At 39.3% G+C, this 26,364-nt stretch overlaps 2 protein-coding genes across 3 annotated transcripts in view; one reads left to right on the top strand and one right to left on the bottom strand.

Annotated features, from left to right (window-relative positions):
* LOC136857394 (putative sodium-coupled neutral amino acid transporter 10) overlaps nt 1-16,769 on the bottom strand; it is a 148,847-nt gene extending 132,078 nt beyond the window's left edge. The window contains exons 1-4 of the mRNA XM_068230523.1: nt 16,434-16,769; nt 16,215-16,332; nt 15,959-16,132; nt 15,771-15,877 (exon numbers count right to left, since the gene is read on the bottom strand). Of these exons, the coding sequence (XP_068086624.1) occupies nt 15,771-15,877; nt 15,959-16,132; nt 16,215-16,332; nt 16,434-16,520 (486 nt within the window). The 5' untranslated portion in view covers nt 16,521-16,769. The remainder of the gene's footprint in view (nt 1-15,770; nt 15,878-15,958; nt 16,133-16,214; nt 16,333-16,433) is intronic.
* Nucleotides 16,770-17,181: 412 nt separating this feature from the next.
* Nucleotides 17,182-26,364, top strand: part of Ntan1 (N-terminal amidohydrolase 1) — a 303,749-nt gene continuing 294,566 nt past the window's right edge. The window contains exon 1 of one of the 2 annotated variants that reach the window (XM_067146204.2): nt 17,182-17,315. The gene's annotated coding sequence lies outside the window, so the exon portion shown is untranslated. The remainder of the gene's footprint in view (nt 17,316-26,364) is intronic. The other variant, XM_067146196.2, reaches the window with a different exon arrangement.

Below are 26,364 nucleotides of genomic sequence, written 5' to 3' on the forward strand. Positions count from 1 at the left end.
GAAGAAGAATAAAGAAAATAACGGCAAGGAAAACATTGAAGGTACTCCCACGCTTATAGAGAAGAAACGACTGTCAGCAGGACGACCGTGCATTGTAATACATCAGTTCACTATTGGAGTTATGAGGCGTACCATTCACAGCTTTTTTAAGGCTTTCCCGACAGTTTTAAAATTAAAAGAAAGGCTTCAACAATCAATGGCAGACTTTCCAGAAATATCCCATGAAAAACTTAGCCAAATTGTTCAAAGTATCGGATTTTGCTTTAAAAAACTTACCAAAATGCCTGTTCTTATGGAATCGTTATTGGTTGCAGCCTCCAGACATGTATTTTTAAGAAGAATTTGCCGACTTCGAGAAGAAGGCTACAAGATTTTCTACACAGATGAAATACTGTGCATCCAAAACCACACGATCACCTACGCGTGACAAGAAAAGTTATTGAAGCTCTGAATAGACATGATAATTAAGACCAATATCGATGCCACCAGAAGGAAACAAACAGATGGAGGGGAAGTTTTAAAACTCCGACAAGAGCTGGACAGTGTGTCATAATACTACACATTGATAGTGAACAGCGATTTCTGCTTCGTGGGAAAGAAAGGAACAGGTGATTATTACCAGGAAATGACTTCACTCCACTTTGAAGAATGGTTCAGGAGGGTATGCTGAAGTTATAAACCACGCACCTTACCGCACAATGCTGGACCCAGAAACTAAGAACCCTACCCAGTCATGGTTAAAAGCCGACATTATTGCGTGCATTGAGAAAGGAAAAATCTCACTGCCGCCTGGTGCAATTGATTTCAATTCCTTAACAAAAGCAGTACTACTCCATCATGCCACACCCTACTTAAGAACGCCTCAAAAGAAAATTGAACGAATCACTAAAGAATTAAGAAAAGACAAACTTATCTGGCTGCCAGTAGCTCACTGTGAAATGAATGCTATATAATTGATTTGGGCCCTTGTGAAGAACAAAATTGTCGTGTGTCTGCGTACTCCTCGTTCTGCGCCGCCTGCTCCGCGCACGCAACAGCCTGGATTGTTCTCGACTCTACGAGACGTCTACACTACGCTTGCCTGTTACATCAGCCAGCTATATAAAGGCGCTGCCTTCCAGCCACAGGCGAGGACTTGCCAGTGCCCAACACCAGATTACGCTGAATGTCGAACACGGAGGCTATCCCTCTTAAAAAGGTGTCTCGAATAGGTGGACTGATTCTGAGTGTTAGAGGTTTCACCTCGAGTTACTGCCTCCGCTCCCATTTCCCGCAGCCACGTCGAGCCCGATGACAGTATTCCCTCAGTCCCACCTAGGCTCAAACACATCAATTAGTATTCTACTAATTATGCGTTTCAATGTCAGTTCCTGACAAGTTACAGAAACAACTAATATTCTATTAGTGCAAGCTTTCGCTACTGTTTACACTTGTGACGGTATAGAACAGATAGTTTTCAACTATCAAGAACTCTAACTTTTCAATGAACTTTCGCATAAAGATAGATTCATGTATATATGTATATAAAGTGTATATTCTTTTTCAACTTCAGTCTACAAGCAACGTTAACTGTTTATAATTTTCATACTGCTTCGAGGAAAGTTTTATTTGAATGTATGTATATATGTTATTAAGACTATCTGAAGCAATAAAATATAGTTGTGTTCCTGTATACCTGTTCTTGTATACAACACAAATCACAAAAATAAACCTTGCGAGCGCTGAAGAGAAGGGACGAAGCATACATGTGATAAGAGACCTATGCCAAGAAACCTTACATTCCGTAACGTCTGAGCTCTGGAAAAAATATATAAAACATGCCATAGACATAGAAAAATATTATTGGGAAAAAGATCACCTTCCTGATGAGATTCAAATACAGCCAGTTGTAGTCAGTCTTGAAAGTTCTTATTCTGAATGCGATTAATATGAATGATAAATTGATGACTATATTTCTACTATAAACTGTAAGCTAAATCAAACCAATGTATTCAGTCCCACTCCCTTCACCCACCCCTCTTTCGTATCGGACTCTTTTGGCCCTTGTGATCATCTGGAGTGCGGACAGGTGCTCCTTTTAAAAATGCATATTAATGGGAAATGGGGGATGACATTACTCACGTCCGCAGCATACCTCAAACTGTACGCGTCCCCTGGGTGGTGCTAAATGAGTAACAATTTTGGCAAAAATGTTCCAGAATATTGAAACATGAGCAAACAAATGCAAACAAATAAAACTGCTCTTTTCAGAGCAAAACAACAAAAAGTAAGAATACTGCAATGGAATGCAAGTGGTCTTTCAACGAAGAAACTACTGGAAGTAAAGAAAATTGTGATAGAGATAGAGATATCCTTCTCATCAATGAAGCCAATATTACACATGAAAACATACAATATTTAAAGATCCAAGGGTATACCATCTACACTCTCTTCAAAACAAGACAAGTAGCTAGTGGAATATTGTAGCAGTGAAGAATAATATCATGTCAAAATTCAGAATTGTAAAATTGTTTACAGCCCTCCAAAACCTGAATCTCCACCTTTTAGAAATTAAAACAGCTACTATTTTTACAGGGGACTTCAATGCAGCTTCTCCAGTCTGGAGCTACAACTACACAAACACAGCTGGGAAAGCAATGAAAGACCTTATAGAGAGCAGCTCTTTAGAACTACTATACAATAACAAAGATCCAGCAACATTCAACCACCACTCTGGTTCCACAACTAACCCAGACTTCATATTAGTGTCAATAGATGTTGCAAACCACAGTCATCGATCAGTACTTGAAGATCCAGCCAATGGTCCATAGAATGTCCCTCCTTACTGTTACATCATACAGTGAACCTGCTCAATATGCAGACCAGAAGATCCCGTGGAACTTCAAGAAGGCAGACTGGGAAACTTTCAGAAACAACCTGGAAACTAAAATGTCAGAAAAGTGATCTTGATGCACCTCCTAACATCATCCTGAATGAATTCACTACAGCCATAAAAGACAACCATACTGTGCAAACCTAGAGGTACTCAAACAAATAAACATTTCTGGTCAGATGAATTGAACAATTGACCAAAAAGGACTTTCATTCATCCCCTTCCCGTTTCACCCAGATCATTTACACTTAAAACAATAATCATCACTAGAGTGCGGATTTCCATGCAAATGCATGTTTATAAGTAAGCTAGCTACACTTCTCAAACTTTGCAAAGATTCGTTTTAGGACTTAACAATTCCAAATAACCAGATTTTTTTTCCGTGCGTGTTTGCATGTTTTGGCCTTTCTAGGAAAAAGTTCATGCATATTGCATATTTGAAAGATTTTAGATTTAATAGCGAATATTTGGATGTTTAATATTGCATAATATGACTTTTATTCTGACTTTGACATATATAATTGTTAACTTGCATGATAGTGCCTTTTCTGAATGTTAGTTTGTAGAATTTGGGACAATTTTTCCACGTTATAGGCTACAGTATGTCTATTACTGAGAGACGAAGAGAATGTATTCCTGGCATCCTATGTGACAACCAAAGTTAGTAGCCTACATACAGTACAGGTCCTATAATCCAATTAACCAAACACTTTCTTATCTGTTGCTTGAGTAAACAATGACATAAGTCCCGAAGGCTCCACGTTGATCTCTAATTCTTAGGAATAAGGTGTCCCAGTTTTATAGTTGCTATAAATCGAACCGTAAATTGTGCATTAATCATTGACGGCTCATTTTTCGTCTATGTTAGACGAACAAAAGAAAACTTGTATCGCACTTCTGTGGCATCGCGTTACTGAGATAGCACCTTACAAACTCTGGTTTTGCACTGAACCCTCTTCCGTTGTTATCCAGGAATTTCCTACCCGGAACTCTCACTCGTTACACGTCTTTGTTATCGCAACAGGCAATCGTTACCAGTTACTGAAGACATTCAAATGTGTCTGCAATAATCGCATTGAGAAGTAGTTGCCGCAGCTAGAGATAAGTTGAACAAATTAATTTGTTGAAATCCTGATTCTGAATTTGTCAAGATTATAAAAGATGTATTGTCGTGAAAATGCAAAAGACAAACAATACGACTAGATTTTATCCAAATGTCTTCATTGAACTATGCATCTATCACTTCTTGTGACGTAAAAAGATCATTTTCTGTGCTTAAGAATGTGCTGACAGATAAATGGATGAACTTAAATCAAGACAAATGGGAGAAACTACGGTAGGTTTTGTACAATGTTTAAAAAGGAACTGAATTTTGATAGTGCATATTTTCCAGTTTATTGTGCATGTTTTGGCATATGATAGTGCAAAAATGCATGCATATTTTGAGATTTGATAGTGCATGGAAATCCGGGCTCTAATCATCACATATCACCTCAACGCACAAAACAACTCAAGAAATTTTCAGACTCAAAATCTATTCTTATCGTGGACCAGATGAACCATGAGCAACCACAGAAAAGCAATTCAATAATGTCTTATGGTGAGCTTCGAACCTGACTCTCTCGAGTTACTAGGCACGTCTAGTGATCCGTGTTTGCAATTGATGTCCGAGAAAAAGGTAAAAATGAAATCTGCCCTAAACCACTGAGGTGATTTCCACAGAACGTTCAAGACACATTCATAATATTATCAGGCCTGGTATTCGTCGCACCTTGTGAGAAGTTTATCAAAAACTTTCTTTTACTGTGAAACATATCCACACATCCTACCGCGCAATATCACAGAGAAAAACAGCAGGGAGAAAAATGAAGACAGATGACACTATACCTTCTTTACATTTATTTATTATCTGTGCAGTGATTTCAGGGGATCAAACAACCGCAGCAAAACGCTGTCACAATCGTTACCACACCACTACGGCACTACAATAGCAAACACGTTCGTAAGTGCACGAGGACTTATATTACTCTTTCATTTAGGTCATAAAATAGGTTGCAGAAACGAGACAAAATAATGGACGGGGGAGCATTCTAAACCTTTGTGAAGAAAGATTGAGGAGTGGGAGTTCTCCAAGATACTCTGAAAGAAACAGAAAGCAAATTATCCATCGGAGCTCCAAAATCTGCACTTTCTCATAGTTTCAGTTATTCCTATAAACCCTTCTTGTGAATTATTACACAAGACGGAAGACTGCTTCAAAAGTAGCTCCTCCAAGGTCACAGTACGAATGGATTTTGACAACAGCAAGAATATGGGGAAGCTCCTTTATCATTAGAAAACAGCAATCAGCTTCAAAGTTCTGCAATTAACCTAATTCAAGATATATTAAGCAAGTTCAAAAACAAATAGCAGCCACCTTGGAGGGAGTGAAAGAGGTGAACACTCAACTATATTTAGAACAGTGTCAAAGAGTCATACATTTTATCAAAAACTTTTTACTGGAAGACAAGCAAAATATTTTAGTGAAACAGTGCTGGAAACGTTTTAACAACAACTATTCAAATGAATAGAAATATTTTTTTAAATAGGCTAACCATAAGTATATCCATTCTGTCTCATTTCACTAACCCATTTAACCACCACACTGTATTAAATTTCATTTTAATTCAATTTATAATTAAATAGTACTGATTATGAAAAGATAAAAATTTAGTGATTCACCTAAGCAACGTAACAGCTGTACTGTGTGTAAATAATTAATTTGCTAAAATGCAATTATAAGTATCAAAAAGGTGGAAGATTTTTATTGCTATAAGTCTCTGTAAATAGGATTTGATACGGAAAATGAAGCTGATTTCTTGCAAACCATGTGACCTCGCCACAGTGGGAAGGCTTGCGTGTCTCAATGAGGCAGATAGCCGAGCCGCAGGTGCAACCATATCGGATGGGTATCTGTTGAGAGACAAGAATAAGGAATGGTTCATCGAAAGCGGGGTAGCAGCCTTTCGGAAGTTGCAAGGGTGGCAGTCTAGATGATTGACTGATATGGCCTTGTAATAATACTCAACATGACTTAGCTGTGTTGATACTGCAACACGGCTGAAAGCAATGGGGAATTACAGCTGTAACTGACTCTCGGAGACATGCAGCTCTCTCTGCATGAATGATGTACTTATGATGGCTTCCTCTCGGGTAAAATATTCCGGTGGTAAACCAGTCCCCCAGGAGGATGGATACTGACATTCTGCGAGTCGGAGCGTGGAATGTTATAAGTTTGAATCATTGTGGTAGGTTAGAGAATCTAAAAAGGGAGATGGATAGACTTAAGTTAGATGTAATTGGTATAAGTGAAGTAAGTTGGCAGGAAGAAAAGGATTTTTGGTCAGGCGACTAGAGAATTATCAACACAAAATCAAATAGGGGAAATGCAGGAGTTGGTTTAATAATGAATAAGAAAATAGGGCAGCGGGTAAGCTACTACGACCAGCATAGTGAAAAAATTATTGTCGTAAAGACAGACACCAAACCAATGCCCACAACAATAGTGCAGGTCTATATGCCTACTAGTTCAGCGGATGAGGAGGAAATCGAAAAAATATATGAAGAGGTAGAAGATTTAATACAATATGTAAAAGGTGACGAGAATCTAATTGTGATGTGAGACTGGAATGCAGTGGTAGGCCAAGGAAGAGAAGGCAATACAGTAGGAGAATTCGGATTGGGACAAAGGAATGAAAGAGGAAGTTCGCTGGTTGAATTCTGCACTGATCATAATTTAGTCCTTGCCAACACTTGGTTCAAACACCACAAACGATGGCTGTATACGTGGACGAGACCTGGAGACACTGGAAGGTATCAAATTGACTTCATTATGATTAGGCAGAGATTCAGACACCAGGTGTTGAATTGCAAAACTTTCCCAGGAGCAGACATGGACTCTGACCACAACTTGTTGGTAATGAAATGCCATCTGAAGTTGAAGAAATTGAAGAAAGGAAAGAATGCCAAAAGATGGGATCTAGACAAGTTGAAAGAAAGGAGTGTGAAGGATTGTTTCAAGGAACATGTTGCACAAGGACTAAATGAAAAGGCTGAAGGAAACACAATAGAGGAAGAGTGGATAGTCATGAAAAATGAAGTCAGTAGGGCTGCAGAAGAAATGTTAGGAAGGAAGAAAAGATCAACTAAGAATCAGTGGATAACTCAAGAGATAATAGACCTGACTGATGAACGACAAAAATACAAGAATGCTACAAATGAAGAGGGCAGAAAAGAATACAAACAATTAAAGAATGAAGTGGATAGAAAGTGCAAGGTAGCTAAGGAAGATTGACTGAAGGAGAAGTGCAAGGATGTCAAAGGTTTTATGGTCCTAGGAAAGTTAGATGTTGCATACAGGAAAATCAAGGAAACCTTTGGAGAAAGGAAATCTAAGTGTATGAATATTAAGAGCTCAGATGGAAAGCCACTTCTAGGGAAAGAAGACAAAGCAGAAAGATGGCAGGAACATATCCAGCGGTTGTATCAAGGTAAAGATGTAGATAATTTGGTTCTGGAACAAGAGGCTGTTGATGCTGATGAAATGGGAGACCCAATTTTGAGGTCAAAGTTTGACAGAGCTGTGAGCGACTTCTATAGGAACAAGGCACCTGAAATTGATGACATTCCCTCTGAATTACTGACTGCCTTAGGAGAAACCAACATGTCAAGGTTATTCCATTTAGTGTGCAAGATATATGAGACGGGATATATGAGAATGTTGTTATACCTATTCCAAGAAAGCCGGTGCTGACAGGTGTAAAAACTACCGCACCATTAGTTTAGTATCTCATGCCTGCAAAATTTTAACACGTATTATTTACAGAATAATGGAAAAACAAGTTGAGGCTGATTTGGGAGAAGATTAATTTGGCTGCAGAAGAAATGTAGGAACGCGTGAAGCAATCCTGACTTTACGTCTGATCTTACAGGATCAAATCAAGAAGGACAAGCCCACATACATAGCATTCGATAATATTGATTGGACCAAGCTATTTAAGATTCTGAAGGCGAGTGGGATCAAATACCAAGAACGACGGATTATCTACAATCTGTATAAAAATCAGTCTGCAGTGATAAGAATTGAGGGCTTTGAAAAAGAAGCAGCAATCCAGAAAGCAGTGAGGCAAGGCTGCAGTTTGTCCCCTCTCCTTTTCAATGTCTACATAGAACGGGCAGTAAAGGAAATCAAAGAGGAATTTGGAAAGGGAATCACAATCCAAGGAGAGGAAATCAAAACCTTGAGATTTGCCGATGATACTGATATTTTATCTGAGACTGCAGAAGATTTCGAGAAGCTGCTGAATGGTATGGACGAAGTCTTGGGTAAGGAGTACCAGATGAAAATAAATGAGTCCAAAACAAAAGTAATGTAGTGCAGTCGAACGAAGGCAGGTGATGCAGGAAATATTAGATTAGGAAATGAAGTCTTAAAGGAAGTAGATGAATATTGTTTCTTGGGTAGTAAAATAACTAACGATGGCAGAAGTAAGGAGGACATAAAATGCAGACTAGCACAAGCAAGGAAGAGCTTTCTTAAGAAAAGAAATTTGCTCACTTCAAGCATTTGTGTAGGAATTAGAAAGATGTTTTTGAAAACTTTCGTGTAGAGCGTGGCATTGTATGGAAGTGAAACATGGACGATAACTAGCTCAGAAAGAAAGAGAATAGAAGCTTTTGAAATGTGGTGTTACAGAAGAATGCTGAAGGTGAGATGGATTGATCATATCACGAATGAAGAGAAACTGCATCAAATTGGAGATCGATTTGGCTAAATTTAAGAAGATGTACAATATTAGAAGGATCCACCTTTCAATACTCCGTTGTAAGTTGGATCCTTCTAATATTGTACATCATCTTATTTCTCTATTCAATATGGAACGATCATGAAGTTTTTAACTTTAAATAATTGGCTAAATTTGACGAGAAGAAGAGATAGAATAATGGGACACATCTTAAGACACCCAGGACTTGTTCAGTTGGTTCTTGAGGGAAGTGTAGGTGATAAGAACGGTAGGGGTAGACCAAGGTATGAATATGACAAGCAGATTAGAGCAGATGTAGGATGCAATAGTTACATAGAAATGAAAAGGGTAGCACAGGATAGGATGGCATGGATAGCTGCACCAAACCAGTCTATGGACTGATGACTCAACAACAACAACAACATTGGAGGTCCAAGGCCCTCTTGAAAAAAGCTGATGGGAAACGTTTTTCATTACCTCATAATGCCATTTGCTGCAATGCTGATTCCAGGTAATTATTAAATACCAGAGGAACGTTTTCAGCTCATACGGTGAAGCAAATGCCACTGTACATGCAAATGTAATCAGTAGACACAACTTCTAGCATGGCGTGGTGCAATTTTTCAACCAGCCCGAGCTGAGAAAAAGTTATCATAGAAAATTGATGTTTTTTTTCTTGGAAACAAAATCTGAAATTTATAAACTGTATTTAAAACATCCCAATGCATACTGTGTTAAAATTTGGATTCGATGAGATGACAGGTTTTGGAGAAACTGTGTCTTAAAGTTCATGCATGATTGAAACACGCTTAAAAACGGGCACTTTTTGCGTTCCACTTGTGATAAAAAAATATTATAATATAAATTAAAATTTCGAAACCTACATGACCTAACGTGAAATGAAACAAGAAAAATGGTGGTGATATTGGATTTTCAGTGGGCTTGTTATATTATAAACGACCTCCAAACTCCAGTGCACATAATATTTTGGTCGACAGTACCAGTAATAGCAATATCAACTTGAGATTTGATATAATATAAACTTTGATCTCCAACTATGTCGCTGTAAGTTTTTCAAGACAATAATCTGGGTTTTGGTAGGATGCTGAAATAATGCTTGCAAAAGGTTTAGCCAGTAATATCGCAGACCTTTGTTCTTATTAATGCTGTGATTTGGTATGTGCAAGCAATACCACTTGTAGTTAAGCAATATATGAACCAAGTAAGTGGAAAATTCAGAGAGATTGGTCCATACTCATCTGAGTGTTCACATATCTGATTAGATCAGGCAAGTCGCCGAACACTGCGAAGTGTGAGTCAATGTTTTCCTGTCTGGGCAGAACAAAAGTTTGTGCTTGCAGGTACATTGCTCGTTCTTGTATTCTTCTCATCTCCACACAGTACTATGGTCGTCTCACGAAAAGCCATGCGTGGTAAGGAGTGCGGGGGATAAGCACGACTGCTGCACATGCACCAATCTCGTATCTCAAGCCCTGACAATAAACATCTGTTCCGTCAGCAGTGATTCTTGTGAAATGAGGATCTGTTGTGAAGTTTCGAAGTGGTAGTGCACTTGTGCTTTCGTTACACATTTACAACACTGTTAGGCAGGAAATATTCAGCAGGACACAGAAAGCATCAAACTTCTACAGTCAAGTCAGAAATCTTCTCTGGGACTGCAAAATACCACAAAAAGCAAAAACAATTATGTACCACACTTACTTCGTACCAATGTTCACGTACGGTTTAGAGACATGTACCCTACTAAACAAAGACTTCAGTAGAATCTAAGCAACTGAAATGAGATTCATTAGAACCATGAACCAAATTATCAGAAAGGACAAGATCAGAAATGAAGTGAACAGAAAAGTAGCTGGTATTGAGGTTCCTATTACCAGTGTCATAAAGAAATGCAGACTTCAGTGGTATGGGCACATAATGAGAATGAACAGGGAAAGACCTGCCAGAAAATATTTTGACCTTAATCCCGTAGAAGAAGACCACAGTGAAGACCAAGAAAATGTTGGATGCAGATTGTAAGATCAGATGTGGAGGAGAAAGGACACAAATGGGAGAATGTACTGGAAAGATGTATGAAGACAGAAGGAGATGGCGAGCACTTGTACACCAAACCCGGGAAACTGGAGTTGGGAAATGATGATGATGACTGCATAATGAACATGCATCTGTTTCAGAGAGCTCATATTGTCTTATCACGACTAATGTTTGTAGTTTAATATAGTATTTATTACTAGTACCGTACCTACAAACTGCCGCGACTTCTCATCAGACGTAGATAGCAGGCCGAGGGCATTCATTTATCCATTCGTACATTCATTCATACATTCAGCCAATCCTTCATCCACAAACAAGGACTCTCTCCCCAGTTGGTGGCTATCCGTGACTGGGAGAGAGTAGTGTTTATTCATTCATGCATGCACAAGAAGCTCACCCAGGTATGCTGTCATCCATCCAGCCATTCAGTTAATGTTTATTGTAAGCTAGAAATCTATTCGGACTCGTAACAAAACAAATACTTGTGCCAGTTAATAGGGGTAAGGTAAATGTTACCTTAAGTAATAAAACACTGTTAACCCGATTAGTGCTATGCCCACCTACAGACGGGCTGACACGGCCGGTCCAGCACAGTTATGCCTGCCTATAGATGGTGCAAGAGAACTTCATTTTTGTTTCCCGATTCACTCTCGAGTGCCGATTCGATCTCTGGCATGTTCTGCCATCTGTTGGGCATTATGTAGAACTAATTGATCACTGCTTATAACTTCAGAGCTTTTTGTTGTAGACATCTGTAGATCTCAACTATGATGTTAACAAGCATGGCGGAACAGCAAGCTAGTTGCTCTCACAGCGATGTTATTTCAAAACAAAGAATCTTTTAGTTATTAACCACAACAAAAAGTGATGATAAAGATGATGATTTTTAACGAATCGTTGAGCGATTTTGAAATTGAGCTATTTCATCACTATTTTCGTGGCGAACAGATGGCTTTTCTCCAACAGACTTTCAAGTAACTGTGACAGACTCTGGCAGCAAAGTAGTGTTTGATGACAGCCACAAAATCATTGATTTTTTTGAAAAATTCTGCCAGTGGATTGGTGCAGCTGGTTGTTGATGGAACAAATCGGTATCACAAACAACTGGTGGAAAACATTGAGATCTCACCACATTCTGGGTTTAGAAAGTATTTTAAAATATCAACTTATGTACTTGTAAGGAGTTACATGTATCCTCCTCCTCCTTCTTCATGTCTTGCCCAGTCTCCTCGACGCTGGCGATCAGTATGGACAGTGTTCTTCGATTTTCAGCAACACGGTAGAGTTGTGCAATGGTTCGTATTCCAGTCCAGTCTTGAATGTTCTTGAGACAAGATGATAAAAATGTTGATTCCCATAGGGAACCTGAAATATTTTTTCCAAATGAGTAAATTTATAATACCAAATAGTTTGTCCGTTGTTGGACATTATAAATTTTCCAGCTAACTCATTCCTGATTGCCAGCGTTTCTCCCCAGTGTGCTAAGTTGGGCTCATCAATTGGTAAATAGCACACCCACCAAGACACATGGCTAGTGCATACCGTGGAGGCCACTGCGTAGGCTACTTGGAGCCACTGTGCTCTATCCAGGAGACATTAATTGCCTACAGATTTTAGGAAATAATTTTATTTTGGGCTCTTTACTTTATCCAATAATGGACCAACTATATTGGTATTATAAATTTACTCATTCGGAACAAATATTTCAGGTTCCCTATGGGAATCAACATTTTTACCATCTGATGGCCAGGCAGGCATCAATTTTTGAAAATGAGACAGTCTCTCATTGTGCACTGGCACCAAGTAGCCTATGCAGTGGCCTCCACGGTATGCACTAGCCATGCGTCTTGGTGGGTGTGCTATTTATCAACTGATGAGCCCAACTTAGCACACTGGGGTGAAACGCTGGCAACCAGGAATGAGTTAGCTGGAAAATTTACTTGAGACATGACGTTCCTTTTTTGCTTACTCTTCACTGTCCTTTGATTTTGCCCTTTAAAGTAAGATGTAATACTGCATATCTTTCACCACGTGACACATGCCCCTAGTATGCAATTTTTCTGCATTTGATGTTGATCAGTAGTTTTCTTTTAGAGTTTGGTCTCTGTAATATATGTTCATTAGAGACGTGCTCTATCCAGGAGACATTAATTGCCTACAGATTTTAGGAAATCATTTTATTTTGGGCTCTTTACTTTGTATAAAGATGATGTATACATGGGAACAAAAAAAAAAAAAAAATTGTTTCCTCTCAAAATAATATTGAACATAAGTGTAGATTTAATAATAATGTTATTTGTTTTACGTCCCACTAACTACTCTTTTACGGTTTTCGGAGACGCCGAGGTGCCGGAATTTAGTCCCGCAGGAGTTCTTTTACGTGCCAGTAAATCTACCGACACGAGGCTGACGTATTTGAGCACCTTCAAATACCACCGGACTGAGCCAGGATCGAACCTGCCAAGTTGGGGCCAGAAGGCCAGCGCCTTAACCGTCTGAGCCACTCAGCCCGGCAAAGTGTAGATTTATAAAGAACCAACATATATAAACATTTTAAGCTAATCACCCCACTGAGGCTTCTGCAATTTTTTTACATGCGAATAAAGAACTCAGTAATGAGATACCAAACAGTCAACTGGTAACTCAGCACTTAAAAGAATAATGTCTAAGACAAAAGTATATTTTTTTAAACTACAATTTAGAGATTAGGTGGAAATTGTAATTAGGTATAAGTGTAATTTTTAAGGTAGTAGTAGATAAATTTAATGTAATAAGGAAAACATTCCTGAATTGTAATAAATGATTACTTTCTCCTCAGTCCCAGGTGATCTGGAACTAGCAGATGGGAGTATTCTATAACCTCTTTGAATATGTAGGCCTAGTGTTTTATTCCTTCCTACAAAAATCAGAAAGTTATAGCCTATAAATCCCAATAATCCAGCTTTTCTAGTAATCCAGCACCTGCCCAGTCCCAAGTACGCCACATTACGGAGATTGTATTGTAACTGCTCACCAGGCACAAAATGACAAACATAACATTAAAATCTCACACAACTACAGGGAGGGGGGGATCAAATATAAACTGTATTTTATTTAAATTCATTTACTAAAAAACACAAGGCATTTACAATTTATTTTTCCACATAATTTCCTGCTTTGGAAATGTATCTGTTCCAGCGTATGGGCAGCTTTTTGATGCCCTCATTGTAAAAAGAACAGGGCCGTGTCACTAGCCAGTTGTGCACGAAGTCTTCTACACTTTCGCCATCTTCAAATAGTTGCCCTCCTAGAGCTTCTTTAAACGGTCCGAACAAATGTATATTGCAAGGCGATAAGTCCAGGCTGTAAGGAGGATGATCAAGTGTAATCCAGTGCATTTCCTGTAGCTTACAGACAGTTAGAGCTGTAGTATGCAGCCGTGCATTTCGAATCGGTTGGTCTCGTCTTTCGCGGTGATATGCAACCCTCGCCTTGTTCAACAGCTCGCAGTAGTAAGCAGCATTGATTGTGCATCGCTCATGCAAAAAATCAATCAGCAAAATGCCTCACCGATCGAAAAAAAAAACGGTTGCAAGAACCTTGCCAGCTGACAGTCGAGTCTCTGCTTACACTGGTAGTGCCTCCCCTTTCCTCCACCATTCCTTACACACACGCGTCCTTGACAGTGTTTGATCACCAAACTGTGGAGTCAATCGAGGCAAATTTCCACCGCTGTAACTCCTTCATGAGCAAGACATTTTATAATAATGCGTTACACAGTGGAGAGGTGCACCTGTTGCTCCAACATCGTGAGCGTTACTGATGAAACAGCGGGAAATATCTAATAGCGCGGTCTCCCCATTCCTAACGGTCCCGCCTAAGCATAGCAACTGTTGCTGTTCAGGATCAAAAATCCTGTTTATATTTGATCGACCTTTGTAAATGAAATTATGATTATTACCAGGCGTAATACCAAAGGAATCACAAAGGGCAGTCAATGCACTAATAGCATTTTCACAGATGAGAATCACTACACTATCCAAAACTTTCAACAAACCTTCCTTGATGGTTGAGGGGACATTTTCGAACTCGCATATTAGGAGAAATCATGCTTATTTTCTATTCTACCAATGAACATTATACTAACTCAACCTACCGCTCTTCATTTTCATCAATATTTTTTTCTTTTTTACGTCGCTCTGACACAGATAGGTCTTAATGGCAACGATGGGATAGGAAAGGAATGGAAGTGAGGAAGAAGTGACCGTGGCCTCAATTAAGGTACAGCCCCAGTATATGCCTGGTAAGAAAATGGGAAAACATGGAAAACTCTCTTCAGGCCTGGAATGCAGGCTAACAGCTATATGACCCAAACCACGTAGCCACTTCATTGGTTTGTTAGTTTTTGCATTTACACATTCTCAACCTCAAAAATTCAAACAACACTTTCCTAGGACTGTAACTCATGTTGTTATATTCTGCAATATTCTGAACCTGTACCATTTTCTTCATTGTCAGTGTCCTGAGTAATGAGTCTTGTGAATAGTTTGATGAATCTTCTCCATCTGGCTTGGTCTTGAGCAGTCCGGTGTGACCTCTTCATAACCCCGTGTTTTCAAGAAATGTCTTGGTCTTCCTCATGCATGATTATGTGGTATTTTGCCATCAATCACTTCATTCATCAAACTGCCATATCATTTTAATTTCATTGCCTTCATTAACTTGTAATCTCAATGCTGTAATAATCTTGACTACTGATATTTCTTTTTCTTTCCTTTCTCTTCAATATAGCCTACACACTTTTCTTTACAGGAGTATCCTAACTTCTGTGCAACTACTAAACAATAACTGGGGCTCTGTGTTGTAGTGAAATTTAAATACATATTGAATGTATGCAGAAAAATAATTTTGTGAAAGGGTTGGTTGATTTCCCAGACATCTTTACATATAAGGAGACAAATATGCTAACAAATAATTGAGCCATTGCAGATGTTATTAAAATTGCCTTTTTTATGATGATGATGATGATGATGATGATTATGAAAATTGATGTTTTTTCTTTATGGAAAGTTCTACATTACCTTTAGGACAAGACAACCATAGAAGCCGATCGTAACAGTACATACACTTGCCAGGCTGTCAACATTGCGAAGCAGCCCCAGTGGAAGCACAACAAATACAGCCAAACCTATAAACAGAATCAGCTATTAGACCAACGAACATGGGGAGATGACTAGAAAAGCTTCTTCATAAAAGTTCTCTAACTAACCAATCAGCACACTTGGTCTGAGGGCATCAGTGTTGTTGATTCCCAGAGATTTTGCAACAATGGCTGGACCCAAATCTCCCATCACAACGAAGAATGCAATGCAAGTTCCCATCAAAAAACCAATAATAAACAATTCAGCAGTGAATTTTCCAGTAGAGCCAAATATATGGAATGCTGGAACAAAGTAAAGAGTTGCTGTTTTAAGGATTCAAGAAGACTGCATTGGTTACTACAAAACCCTAAATAAGTATCTCACCAAGAAATTCAAAATTCCTCCTCCTTGCCATTATTGCAGCCTTCAGTAAGAAATGACAGGCAAGTCGAGAAACAAAGCTGCTGCACAAGAGCATTAAAATTGAGAGTGCAATCCCACACTGCAAGAAAAGAAATAAATGAAATTTACAATCAGTACGTGCACTTCCTTATTCAAAGACCACATGTATTAACAGGAATGAACGCGTAACTTTTAACTTACCTGTTTGAAACAAAATGGCATTGCTAGAACACTTACACCAATAATACTATTTGCTAAAGTCATAACTGTGGCAGTATTTGTACCCATTTTGTTTTAAGAGAGCAGACAAGATTCTGATATAAGCAACCGGGCCGAGACGAGGTTGAGTGAGGTTAGAAAAACGAACTAGCTACATTATGAATACACCAACGTCTCAGCTCATAACTATCTACACTATTTTGACAAATTCATTAAGTGCCATACTGTTCGTACAGTGCCAGCCTGTGTTTTACATGTGGAAGAACAAAACTATAATCAAGGTCAGCTGATTCTGTTGACACAACTTGACACATCGTATTCACGGAAGTGTTAATGCCACATTTACCAATGTGAGTGAATTTTATTAATGTTACAAATATTTAAATATGACAGTATTGAGAGTTACAGACTTAAGAAAATTATTAAAAATTCAATTTTGTAAAACAATAACATCCCATATGATCACTTTTACTCAAAGAATTTTAGAAAAGTATCATATAATATCGAACTTCAAAAGTTGCATTGTTGGTAACATCGTCAATTCATTCAACTATGCTTAATATGGAGTCAGTATTATGTGCTGCAATATTTCGAAATTATTCCCAAAATGACTTAATATGTTCTCCTACCAAACAGTTTAAAATGTATTTACTTTATGTTACTCAAATTAACGTATGTTTCTGATTCTTTTATTCATCTTTAGTTAACCTCTTGCTCGTAATTTGACTCCAGTTAAAGGTTCAAAACAAAAAAGGATTGTTTATGTGAAAGTGGCATCTTTCGAGTCTGGTGATTCGTGTGCAGTACTAAGCGAAGTTCCTGTGGAATTTGTGGTCCTGCTGCGTGAACCTCCTTTTCGATTCGGTGAGTTTTCTGTTACTTTCCTTAGGAATGAGCTTCGTTGTTCTTGACTTCCTAACTCTTTCTCTTAAATGTCTTTGATTTTCGTCGACACGATTTCATAGGTACATTGTGTAAGTAGCTAGGAAGTACGAGACTGACGAATTATTTGTCAGTTTCTCACAAAAATATAGTTAATTTTATTATCATTATTATACATTATTTCTACAAGGATTGGTGTGAATGAAATGCGAGTTTCTATACCTTCATAACCGCAATTATCCAAGAGCGTCTTAATTTTCTGACTTTGAAATAAGTAACTTATTATTTTTATAATTTATAGAACTAGAGAGAAAATATTCTATGCTATCTTGTATAAAATTATATGATATAGACTGTGCATTTGCACTTCTTTTGAGGCTTTGTTTACGTGAAGTCTTAAAAAATTGCTTCCTCATGTTTCCCGTTGACGGCTCGAGACCTATAGTAATTTGGAGACTAGTCCGTGCTATAATAGTATTCTGTGGTGTCTACCTAACTAGTTTGTACTTTACTCGGGTAATTTTCATTTTAAGCTTAGTTAATTCCTTGTTCCCAAGCGTGGGTATTGTTTGGTAATCAGCTATAGGCCTTTGTTTTTCTTTTCTTTTTTAATTGCTCTTCAAACATTGCATTGCAGGCTACTATACCGTCGGGCTGTGCAGCTCCTGCCCTTATAGTTGGTGTTCTGTCTTCTGTTTGAGTAATGTTTTCTATTTAGAGGAATGAGATTAACCTTTCTCTGTTACGAAAGGAGTTGGTCGTGTTATAGCCGATTTGTTTACATAGTTTGAGGACTTGTCATATTTTGGCCGGTGGGCTATACACATTTCAAACATGTGTAGTAGGCCTACTGTAGAAGGGTTTATAGGAATGACTGAATGACTGAGAAAGTGCAGATTTTGGAGCTCCGATGGATAATTTGCTTTCTGTTTTCTTTTCGAGTATTTAGGAGAACTCTCACTCCTCAATCTTTCTTCACAAAGGTTTAGAATGTTCCCCCGTCCGTTATTTCGTCTCGTTTCTGTAACCTATTTTATGACCTAAATGAAAGAGTAATATAAGTCCTCGTGCACTCACGAACGTGTTTGCTATTATAGTGCCGTAGTGGTGTGGTAACGATTGTGACAGCGTTTTGCTGACGGTTGTTCGATCCCCTGAAATCGTTGTGCAGATAATAAATAAATGTAAAGAAGGTATAGTGTCGTCTGTCTTCATTTTTCTCGTTGCTGTTTTGCTCTGTGATATTGCGCGGTAGGATGTGTGCATATGTTTCACAGTAAAAGAAAGTTTCGAAAAACTTCTCACAAGGCGCGACGAATACCGGGCCTGACAACATTATGAATATGTCCTGAACGGTCTGTGGAAATCACCTCAGTGGTTTAGGGCAGCTTTCATTTTTACCTTTTTCTCGGACATCAGTTGCAAACACGGATCACTAGACGTGCCTAGTAACTGGAGAGAGTCAGGTTCGAAGCTCACCATAAGACATTATTGAATTGCTTTTCCGTGGTTGCGCATGATTCATCTGGTCCACGATGTGAACACATTTTGAGTCTGAACATTTCTTGAGTTGTTTTGTGCACAGAGGTGATATGTGATGATTATTGTTTTAAGTGTAAATGATCTGGGGAATCGGGAAGGGGATGAATGAAAATGCTTTTTGGTCAGTTGTTGGCTGAACTACATGCGGTATTTGCTTATATGGAGCCTTCGAAGAAATGTATCCACAGCCAAAATAACATCTATGTATGTATGCCTACCCCTTAGTCCCATTTTTTTTTTGATACGAGGTCGGGGGTGATGCGAGATGAAATCAGATGACAATTTTTACGGCCGGATGCCCTTCCTGACGAGGACCTAATGAAGATGAAATGAATGATGGTGAATAAAATTGGGTAAGGAGGTGGAATTGTCCCGGTATTTGCCTGGAAGTGAAAATGGAAAACCACAGAAAACCATTCTGAGGACAATCGACGGCGGAGAGAACGACATCTATGCATATTAAGAATGAATTATGATTATTTAATGCAAATTTAAAATATACTTTTTCTCTCATAGTTGTCATTATTTAAATACATTTCTATACATTTTGAAGATTACATGACTCTTCTCTTTTAATTTTTGATTAAATACGTTCTTAACGACTCCCAGAACAAAAACTCAGAGATGCCGGCCAGAGCATGTTTAAGTTGCGGAATATAATTCGAAACAAAATATATTAAAGAGAAAACAGCGCTGAACACGAAATACACTGTAGTAATCGGATTCATTTCTCATTTGCTCATTGTGCTTTCTTGTAGCTTTGTTTTTCCAATATTTTTTCTTGATTCGTCCAGCTCATTGTCCACGCCCTGCTGGAGATGGTATGGCACGGCAGAGAAACCTGCTTGCCTGGTTCTACCAGACCTGTAATCAGCGTGAAAGTTCATCGCAACTTGCCTGCCTCACTCTTCCCATCGCACATCTGGGGAACAAGGAAAGATAAAATTGAACTGAACTGTACGTTTTTCTCGTTGTATGTGCTGGCTGTTTGTGACAGCTAATATGCCATCTAATGTCAATCCTCCCATCTACCTGCGGTGTTTTGTTAAGGAATACTGTTCGTTAAAAGTACTGTAATAGAATAACTAATAATATTTGCACAAGAATATGTGTGTAAACTGTAACGTTATCGCATGAGCGAGTACAAGGGACGAAACACTTTGGCGTAGAGTAGGGAGCCATGGAATGCGAAACCCTCACGCATTTATACAAGCGTTGAAACTTGAATAAGGTTTACCACGGTGCCGACCCAGACCTATTCGCCAGCCTTTCATGTCCTGTTTCTACTTCAAGTGACAGGTGATCATTGAAAGGGTTCAACATCTTAACTACTCATTAAAAATATGGCTATTTTTGTGGTCCATTTACTTTGATACTCATGTTAAATAGGCCGTGAGTCCATTAGCCTGTCATCGTTCAGTCTGCAAAACTATGAATTGATATAACTTTTGTGTGGTCTCTTCTGCTTCCACTCATGTTATCTTGAAACTATAAAATGTGGCATTTAACCAGCGTTCCTTAGAGCTCCCTCCACTTCTCTTACCCTCTACGTCCTAATTCTTCTGCCCCGTTGTACTGTATGTTCTGGTGCCTCGTGTGAATGACCTCGCCATCCTTCAATCAGCGTGCTCATTCCCAACTACTAGCACTGACATTCTTGTGGCTATTGCTGCTGTTGTAAGACAGGCGGTCTCAGAAGGGTGAGCGACGTCTGCCGTGTATGGGAAACTGTTACTGAGTAGGAGGATAGTGTGGTGTAAGAGTTGCAGGAATGTCGGTGTCAGCACAAATATCCAGTCCGCGAGTCAAGGGAATTATCTTTCAGATTTAAATACCACGAACCGCGGGGAAACGAATCCGAGGACCACTCTGCCATGAATTACATAGGTAATCTACCGATGTCTCACCGTACTACCATCATGAAAGTGTTCAGTTAATTCAATTTAGGTTTTTTTTAATTACTTGGCATTCGGTCTTCTGAGGTTCCTCTCCTACCAATCTCCCGCCGTTTTCTAGCACTAATTCAGATAGTAGGCCATCTTATATATAAGTTGCAAGCAGGTCCATTGCAATTCCATCCCTAATTGATTATCAGTTGTCCTCTACCTGCGTACGACTTCAGTCTCAGGAACGCGACACAGTACAACCTGGTCATCAGCACGCCCGGGCCTAGGGCTGTACTTCACCGGGAGCCTAAAACAGTTCTGCCGGTGTGGTTTCAGTCTAGACTTCTAAATAGGCCGTCGGTTTGTCCAGCTGCATTGTTGCCTATCTATGAGTCACTGTTTCTTCTGATGAAACGCCAGTTTCATTTTCGAATTCACCATAAATGAGTTAGTAGTGCTTTGCATTCAGAAGAGCGTGGGTTCGAATCCCACCTCGGCCGTCCTGGGAATGTTTTTCCACGGTTTCCCACCCTCAATTCCTTTGATAGACCTTGGCCGAATTACTTCCAATTCCTGTCCTTAACTATCCTTGGCGGAAAAGACATTCAAGAAAAGTCGACCCCGTAAAAGAAATATTGTACAAGTAAAAATAACTTATTATTTATTTAAAATAACTTTTATTATTCTCGATCCGGGTAAACCGGAGATCCGGATTAATGAGGGCCGGATAAACGAGGTTCTTGTGTAGTTGCAGCCCGAGTGGAAGTGCTTCAGAGACATCTCCCGGTAGTTTCAATCTACTGCCCCCAAGGACAATAATTAGTGTAAGAGAATGGAACTACTTAGTCACCTAGAAGCTCCATACCTAATTTGCGGGGACTGCAACGCTTACAATACTGTCTGGGGTTGCGAAATAAATGACGTCTATGGGAACACACTTTCAGATCTAATTGAAGATAATTTATTTATCCTCAACGACGGATGGCCAACCCTAGTACCGGTCCCAGGCCAAAGAAAATCTGCAATAGATCTTACATTTTGCTCCTCACCAATAACCAGATTATCGATGGAAAACTCTACCATTTACTATGGGTTCCAACCATTACCCAATAGAAATTTCCACTATACAGCCACGCACACCAGACTTACATCAACCTACTTCAAAGTGGAATGTTCAAAGAGCAGATTGGATTTAATACAGAAATAGTGTAGAAGCTAATTTATATACTGTAAATAACATTCCAGATCCATTACAAAAATATGAAGCATTTACACGCATCATCAACCTTGCAGCATCACTAGCCATCCCACAACGACGGTCAGTTGACCCTTCGAAGCGCGTACCGGCCCCGTGGTGGACATTCAGAATGTTAAAAAATGATTGCCAGACGACGACGGTCATTTAGTACTTATAAAAGCTACCCAGCGTGGGAGAACTTTATTGCATACAAGAAAATGGATGCCGAAGTGAAACATTTCTTAACACGACAAAAAAGTAGTTGGAAGAGCTATTGTGTGAAGACGAATAAAGAAACACCCCTCTCCGAGGTATGGTCCATGATAAACAGATTTAAAAAGAAACGGACCTTCCCAAAACCACTACGCTGCTGGATCGATGACTTCGCCGATTCCATAGCCCTACTTACCACATCATTTAATGCCCTGGACTTCCCGCCTACCAGTTCTTCACAAACACCATACCGCACTCTCTTGCAACCTTTTACCTTTCGAGAACATACAGCAGCCCTTAAAAGTACATCCAATACTGCTCCAGAAATTGACCAAATCCAATACGCCATGATAGCCCACCTACCATTAAATGCTAAGATTATTCTATCGCAAATTTTTTGTGGAGTTCTGGTCGCAAAGTATTTTCCCTAATGACTGGACTACACAGATCATTTTACCGATCTTGAAACCAGAGGAAGCTGCTTCCTATCGAGCGATAGCTTTGTCATCTTGCTTCTGTAAGACATTTGAAAGGCTATTAAAATTTAGACTGGAGTGGTGGTTAGAACACAACATCGTATCTACCTCTCAATATGGATTTCGTTTAATCAAGAAGCACACTAGATAATTTAAGCCTCCTCACAACATATATCGAGATGAGCTTTCTTAAACAAGGATTTCTTACAGCTTTATTCTTAGACATACCAGGAGCCTACGATAGCGTCATTATATCAGTTCTTGTGCGCAAAATGCACAGACTGGGTCTGCCCGAATTTTATCTTCGTGGGATTCATGCCTTATTTCAACGACGTATGATATATATCCATCGACATGATAACTCACTCTACGGACCACGAATAGTAATGAAAGGCTTACCACAAGGTGGCATCCTCAGTCCGTTACTATACGCTGTGTATACGGCCGACCTAGACACCGTATTCCAACCAAACATTAAGATCCTCCAGTATGCAGACGATATCTGCCTCTACGCATCCTACTCCTGGGTCACACGATTATGGCTTGACGATGCAGCAAAGGCTCTCTCCACATGGACATTTGAAAATGGATTCAGTCTCTCAGAAGCTAAATCTTCAGTGGTAATATTTACCAGGAAACAACAATCAATTGCATCACCTATCATTCGACTCGGTCCATATTCATTTCCACTTCAGACAACAGCAAAATTATTGGGTCTGTATCCAGACAGGCGTCTGACTTGGAATCGACATGTGAACCACGTAACAACAAAATTCGGACGTGTGCTCAATGTTCTTCGAGCTGTTACTAGTACGTGGTGGGGAGCAGACCCGTCCACTATGTTAACATTCTATCGTGCCCTTCTTCGACCGGTCCTGGATCACGGAAGCATCTCCTTCGACAACGCACCAAAATACGTTCTTCGTAAACTTTATGTCCTTCAGTAGCGGGCTATCAGGCTCTGTTTACGAGCTATGAACTCTTCACCCACAAACGCTCTCTTAGTCGAAGCCATCGAAATGCCACCTTCAATCAGACGACAGATGCTATCAGATATATTTTTCCTACGCTGATCTATCCAGATCCACCATCCTCTTTCTGCAAAAGTACTTACCCTCATTAGATTAATAGATTCATATCAGCACTTACGAAATTGTCCAACTCCACTGCTGGTGACGAGTTACCACGAACTATGGTATATTTCCCCCCTTGTACTCAGAGGCGCCTCAGTACCTGGATTTTGCTACGACTATGAGCTCATATCCTCACCACCGAACACTTTCTCTGTATCTGATACAGTGATTGCAGAAACGAATATGAACACTTCAGTCGAGTACCCTTACAAACAGCTTGGTCAGAGTTCACATGCATCTACACAGACTGTTCCAAAACTTCAGAAGGAGTAGGATATGCTTACTATTGCCCATTAACAGCAGGGGCGGCCGTACCTTATGTGCTGAAGTGCTGCAGCACATTGCCTATTGGGAAAATAAATTAGTTTAAAAATATTATCTTCAATCAAATACAGTGCATTGAGAAAGACGTCATCTAAAGAATAGGAAATTATTCAACTCCCCTCACAACCAGGTAACTACTGGTGCGCTCCACGCCGGGTGCTGTGCGATCACAGCTCAGCGAGCTTTTGGCCAGCAACCAGGAACTCTGCCTTTTGCGCATGCGTGCCGAACTTTTCCGATACAAAGAGAATGTATTCCGATAGCCTGTGGAAACAACAGCCAAGACACAGGGAACACAGGGAGGCAGCACTTGCACTAGTCACACTTGCATTACGACCGATATGAGAACGTGGCAGCTGGCACCCTCTTGACTCAGCTGTAGGGTATTTAATAGGGGATCGCTCGAAGCAAGCGGGAAAACAAAATACTAGAGCTGTTTGCGCCAGGTCTTTTAATACCAAAGAGGATAGAATACTACCAACTTGCCTATTCCATAGCCACATTTGTAAATCGATGAACTATAATAATTGTACTTTTAATGTTGTCAAAATAAGGACATGATATTGTGATTTTATTTAATTAAAAATGTCTAGTTTATAAATGACACTATAAAAACAAAACATATAATTTTACATGGTTTTATTTCAATGATGTTGGTAACATTGGGAAGTTCTGTTTTTGCGCGCTCACACCAAGTGTTTGAGATCGTGAATATTTTGCTATTGCAGGTATTTTTGTGTGTTTAATTATATAGTTTTGTAGTTTTTTATGAGGAATGTGTATATGTGTTGGGGTTGTTTGCGTGTTTGTTCAGTGTGGAAAACTCAGTGGAGCGCCTCTTGAAAACCACATACCGGTATGTTTCTAAATATTTTTATTTTTCGGAGTGGGAATGGGTTACAACACACAACTGATTTTCTGCACCAGCCGCCACTGATTAACAGCAGATACTAAACAACGGTCCCTACCAGAGCCAACCTCCATCTACACAGCGGAAATGCTAGCAATTCAAGCAGCTATACTTTATGGTACCCCACAACAATTCCAGAAAAGTCTCATCCTAACAGATTGCTTCAGCGTGTTACAACGTTTAAAACAACCTGACTGGAGCGCAAAGACCAATAACTACATCCTTGACATTCTGCAATTAGTGAGAAACGCAGAACTCCGAGGAATAACAGTTCACTTTCTATGGATCGAGGGACATGCTCGAAAATCGAACACAATGAAACAGTAGACCTCCTCGCTAAACAAAGTACAACTGCAACCAACTTACGAGCAATCCAACTCCCTTATACAGACTTTCTCCCCATTATCCGTATAAAAGCTCAAAGAAAATGGTCAACGGAATGGAATACACAGGATCTGTGCGAAGGACGGTATTATGCCGCACTTCAAGCTAATATCCCTAACAAACCATGTTCGACAGCATCAACCTTGCCAGACGTCACATTACTTTCCTCATACGCATGCGATTCGGACACGGATGTTACGCCGACCATCTCTACCGTATAAAAGTGTTGGACTCTCCCACATGTGAGTATGGCCTTCCGTGTGTCGGAGATTTGAACCACGTTGTATTTGTTTGTTCAAAGTACAGTGCTGCATGAACAGTAATGCTCTCAAAATTGATTAAAATTGGAACTCCAGTTCCGACCAGTGTGCCAACCAGAGAGTATATGCTATTTTAGCCGAATTTCTCAAAAATAGTGATCTAAATATATAATTCGTGTCCTTCTTCTCTTTGTTTTTACCTCTCTTAATTAAAAATTTGTGATGGTTTTCTTCAAGTTAAAAAAGTGCAAATCATGAATTGTGAGTGTCAGAACATCCAAGGAGTATGTGGTGTGAAAGTGACTGTCTCCAGTCAGCGTGCCAGTTCTTCTTTTGCCTGTCAAATGGAGAGTTTAAGCGACTACAGTACAGTTTCTCAAATATAGTACTTTAAATATATAATTTGTGTCTATTTACCGCTCTTATTTCATCAGACATTTGTACTGATTTTAGTTATGTTTAAAAAAATATTGTAAATGTCAGAACATCCAGGGAGTTTGTGGAGTGAAAGAGACTTTCAGGTGATATTTTCTGTTTGCCATTTATGTAATTTCATTCCTGTGTCTGTCATATATATATATATATATTATTGTGTGACTTGTGAATTTTTAATGTTTTGCTGGTTGTTAGACCAAAAGCCAAATAAATTTAAAAAAAAACACATTT

The sequence above is a fragment of the Anabrus simplex genome, chromosome 1 (assembly GCF_040414725.1).
Source record: "Anabrus simplex isolate iqAnaSimp1 chromosome 1, ASM4041472v1, whole genome shotgun sequence".
Lineage (NCBI taxonomy): Eukaryota > Metazoa > Arthropoda > Insecta > Orthoptera > Tettigoniidae > Anabrus > Anabrus simplex.